The sequence below is a fragment of the Sinocyclocheilus anshuiensis genome, unplaced genomic scaffold (genome assembly GCF_001515605.1).
Source record: "Sinocyclocheilus anshuiensis isolate Anshui unplaced genomic scaffold, SAMN03320099.WGS_v1.1 scaffold881, whole genome shotgun sequence".
NCBI lineage: Eukaryota > Metazoa > Chordata > Actinopteri > Cypriniformes > Cyprinidae > Sinocyclocheilus > Sinocyclocheilus anshuiensis.
The window spans coordinates 932,125-936,850 of NW_015558695.1; the positions used below are offsets into that span (position 1 = coordinate 932,125).

A 4,726-nucleotide genomic window follows, 5' to 3' on the forward strand; every position below is an offset into this window, starting at 1 on the left:
AAATGTGCTGTTTTTGCTTTAATCTTGACGAATTTATGTATCACAATAATATCCGATGTCAGATTAGGTTATATTGGACACTTAATACTCTTTAGCCTAGTTTCCGTAGCATAAAAACGGATGTATGTCATTTTGCTATTTAAATCGCAGTATTATTGATCAATAATTATTTACAGATATTTGTTTGTATATTTTCCCATTTCGGCATTTCTGCTCAAATAAAGTCCTCGCACTCTCAGTTATCCTGTCTTTCGTGTTACGTCACTTCCTGACTCTTTCTCCTTCCTTTCTGCGTCGGCCATTTGTGATAATCGGTAAGAACACCATGAGCTCTAGTTTACTATTATGTTTTTTACAGTTTTGAGCTAACATTCACAACATTTGTCTCACACCATTTATGCACGGAACTGTTTTATACAGCGTGTGTCACATATTCGCCGAATAGTCCGTTTTCTGCGCGTTGTAATGCGAGTGAATGGCAGCAGGGCTGAGTCGCTACACGTGGGAGAGCAGCGCTCATAGCCGCTCTCAGGCCCTGTATATGAGCTAGTTAACTGTCCACGGTTAAATATAAAACCCAACTCTGCCTCCAGCTTGTAAAGAAAGGTGTTTTCGTGTTAATAAAGCTGATTTCTGCTTGGATATTTACTGATTTTATTGTTTGCTGCAGACTGAGCTGACTTGACGGTCATCAAATAAAGTCAAGATGCAGAACGACGCTGGTGAATTCGTGGACCTGTACGTCCCCCGTAAATGGTGAGTTTACGTCAAATTGAACAGAAACGGGTTTTTTAGGAGATGTCGTCGTTAAATCTTTGATTAAAAATGTGTTTATTGAAATAATAATATGAACTGTACGCACAGCTTGAGAATATTAAACACTTTTTTTTTTTCTTCTAGCTCTGCTAGCAACAGAATTATTGGTGCCAAGGATCATGCCTCCATCCAGCTCAACATTGCTGAGGTTTGACACTATTTTGACCATTACAAAACTAGTCTTTTTGTTTATATGTGTGTATACACTAGAGGTCGGCCGATAGTGGATTTTGCCAATACCGATAGCTAGGTTGGACCACACTGGCCGATACCGATTAATTAACCAATAGTTTTAAAATTGATACTGAACAAAAACTAAAATAATGCTTTATTAACAAAACCAGTACTGAACCATACTAGTAGTAGTAGTACAAATAATAATAATAATAATAATAGTAATAGTAAATGTTGAAATTAACACACTCTAACAAGGAACAATACTTACACAGCTTTCATTAATCTTAATGCTGCAAATGGACTCTTATTTTAAAGTGTTACCATTTCATTTCAACTGTCATGCTTAAAGATGCACATCTTTAAATATATACACAAAGGCTATAGCATTAAAATGATATACATATGGATATTGTATGTATACTCTCACACTTATCAACTATCGGTGCCGATTAATCGGCAAAACCGATACATCGGTCGACCTCTAGTATACACGTTATTTGCTTTGCGTGTATATATTAATAAAATGCAGTTTAATTATAGCAAATAAAATGTATGTAAATATAATTACTTGCTTTACAACAATTTAAAAAAGGTGTATTTTTCCATTGACAAAACTGTTGGTATATATTGTAAGTAACACAAGCCAAAATTGCCACTGCTAGATGCTGATAGGTATATTAGTCAACAAAGAGTTGTGATTTTTAATGAGCTGCTGCTTATGGTTTTTACAGGTGGACAGGGCTACAGGCAGGTTCACTGGACAGTTCAAGACCTACGCCATCTGCGGTGCTATCCGTAGAATGGTACGTTCAAACACGATTAAAGGAATGGTTCATCTAAAAATGAAAGTTTAGCCTCGGGCTATCTAAGATGTAGATGAATCTGCTTCTTAATCCAAACCGATTTGGAGAGAATTAGAATTCTATCACTTGCTCACCAATTAATCCTTTGAAGTGAATGGGTGCCGTCAGAATGAGTCCAAACAGCTGATAAAAACATAATCCATACAAGTCCATCAGATCGCATCTTGTGAAGTGAAAAGCTGTGTGTTTGTTAAATCAATCAAGATATTGGAGTTGTGTGGACAAAAACAAGTTCATTTTTGTGTGAACTGTTCTTCTGCATCCATATATGTAGTGTACTAAAACGTGAAATTTGGAATGTGTGCATATAAACGTGAAAGCACAGATTCAGTTACATCTGGTGTGGTCTCAAGACATTTGCTTTGTCATCTGCAGGGTGAAGCTGATGACTCCCTCCTGAGGCTCGCGAAGAACGACAGCATTGTGGCGAAGTAAGCCCATGTCAGTAAACTGCTGTTTTTTTTCATCTCCGTCATTATTTTTCTGGCAGGTTTTAAATGCTTTCTGAAACCATTTGTGTTAAGTTTGTGGTTATGCAATAAGATACTTTAAACTTGTTGTAAGATTAAGATTTTCCTGTTCAGCAACTGATTTCTTTGTTCTTTAACCAGTGTCAGTGAGCACTTTTAAAGGGGTCATATGATGCTGCTAAAAAGAACATTATTTTGTGTATTTGGTGTAATGAAATGTGTTTATGCGGTTTGAAGTTCAAAAAACACATTATTTTCCACATACTGTACATTATTGTTTCTCCTCTATGCCCCGCTTTTTTGAAACGCATCGATTTTTACAAAGCTCATCTGTCTGAAAAAGCGAGGAGTGCTGTGATTGGCCAGCTATCCAATGCGTTGTGATTGGCCGAATACCTCAAGCGTGTGACAGAACGAGCCGTTTTAGGTAGGCGTGGTTGACTCTGAACTTTTATAAAGAATATCTCTTTGGATTTGAGACTTTAGTCTTTGCAACTTTACAGATCTTCTTTATGCACCAAGAGCTTGTAACACTCCAAAGAGAAAGGAAAAATTGAAATCGCATCATATGACCCCTTTAAGTTAAGGTCATTGCACACCGAGTCCGAAATTTTTGCATGTTAAAAAATAAATACGACCTCATGTTGTGTCAATCACGTTTACACACTGCCACTGAAACTTTCGTCTGTCATTTATAAAAAAATTCAGATAGGGTTTGATTTTCTGCATTTTTCGCTTCCGTAGCAAGCAATTTCAGAGATGTTTTGACAAATCAGAGCCACCGTAGAAGCAAAAGCCAAAATTGTATGCAAAGACCTTTACAGCGCAAATATGTCCTTCTGTAAAATTCTTTGTATTGAAACAGTTTTTAAGAGTCTCTTCATTTTAATAGCTGACATAATCACAGAATTTCTACAGTTGTTTATAAAAATTTGTGGTATAATTGTAGACTCAGATGCTGAACTGTTTAAATCAGACTGTTTGTACAGGTGGATGCTGATTATGCTTCTAATAATTGTTTTCTCTTTACAGGAATGCCTAAAAAGGAAGTTTCTTTGTAAAATAAAAAAAAAATAAAATTGGACATCTGTGTTTGTGTTTTTAATGGTGTGTGTCCATGAGAATGATTAATGGCTGCTTGTCTCTTTAAGGGGCATAAATAATTCAAATTATGAAATTTGAAATGATCAATTTTCAGTTATTATATGATTGGATTCAATTAATTAACCATTATAGGGAAAGACAACAAGCTGTGGTCTTAAGAGAGCATGTGATCTGTATTTTGATTGGACAGGATATAGTTTCCTAAGATTCATTGTCAGTGTTGGGGAAAGTTACTTTTAAAAGTAATGCATTACAATATTGCGTTACTCCCTAAAAAAGTAACTAATTACATTACTTAGTTACTTTTTATGGAAAGTAATGTTACGTTACTTTCGCGTTACTTTTTAAATATGAGCAGGGCTTGATTGTTTTTAATATAAGAAGTTCTGTTTATAGCAAATATAAAAGCCCTTTCACACCAAAAAGTGTAATGAATAAACCTCAGGCTGAAGGAAAAGTAAATTCACGTCGGTACAGTAGAACACAGGAGAAGGTTCAACACATTGAACAAAACATTGAAGCACAATTGTTAGTTTATCTGAAGTCATTTTTACTTAGTATGGTTGAACTAGATCATCAAAGGTCAGCAGCAAAGACATTGGTTAATAAAATGGGATTAGATACATTTGTGTTATTTAACATGTTTAATTATTGCATGTTTGTGTCATATTCTGAGTTTGCATTTCACTGTTTTTAATTCATTTTGATGAATACTAAATCAGTTTTTTATGAGTTGGGATGAGTGGGATGAATTAATGCACATTCACATTTAGTCTAGAACTACTGTAAAATCGTGTTCACATAGCGCACACAACGCCTCTGTACTTTCTGATTTCTCCCAATATGGGGACAGGAGATGTCAGTCAATAAATGGGAAAACAGTAACTGGCGTTACTTTTTTGAAAAAGTAACTTGGATATTTTCTTGTCAATAAAAAAAAGTAATGCGTTACCCCCAACACTGTTTATTGTCTGTTATTTTAAGCGGTAAATTATTTACATGTGCTACACTGAGTGGTAAAGCAAACTTTTGGATAAGTTTTAACTGCAATAAAGATAATAGCCAGATGGGGGTGCTAAAAGGAGGTGCTCAGTTTACCATCAGTTGACACAGTGTCTTTTATAGGAAAGTGATGTTTTATCATTAAAGAATGGTTACTGTGGGTTATTTTCTGATTTGCCCACCTATTTATATATATATACACACACACACACATACATGCATATATAATATATACATATATATATATATATGTATATATATATATATATATATATACAGCGTCGGGCGCGTGGG

General features: G+C 35.0%; 1 protein-coding gene across 2 annotated transcripts; it reads left to right on the forward strand.

Moving 5' to 3' along the window:
- Positions 1–205: 205 nt before the first annotated feature.
- Positions 206–3,410, forward strand: LOC107681394 (40S ribosomal protein S21-like). Of its 2 annotated transcripts, none has more exons than XM_016477684.1 (6): positions 206–314; positions 671–756; positions 901–964; positions 1,725–1,796; positions 2,232–2,297; positions 3,359–3,410. In XM_016477684.1, the coding sequence occupies exons 2-5, from the start codon at positions 707–709 to the stop codon at positions 2,289–2,291; spliced, it is 246 nt and encodes an 81-aa protein (XP_016333170.1). In that variant the 5' UTR covers positions 206–314; positions 671–706; the 3' UTR covers positions 2,292–2,297; positions 3,359–3,410. The 2 variants fall into 2 exon arrangements, with proteins under 2 accessions (XP_016333170.1, XP_016333168.1); XM_016477682.1 differs by having other exon boundaries at positions 2,232–2,287.
- Positions 3,411–4,726: the final 1,316 nt, after the last annotated feature.

Bases quoted from the DNA above. Each gene is read 5' to 3' on its own strand.
- LOC107681394 (XM_016477682.1), top strand. From the start codon at position 707: ATGCAGAACGACGCTGGTGAATTCGTGGACCTGTACGTCCCCCGTAAA. The intron at 965-1,724 runs GTTTGACACTAT...TGGTTTTTACAG, and splicing joins TCCAGCTCAACATTGCTGAG to GTGGACAGGGCTACAGGCAG. The intron at 1,797-2,231 runs GTACGTTCAAAC...TGTCATCTGCAG, and splicing joins GCGGTGCTATCCGTAGAATG to GGTGAAGCTGATGACTCCCT.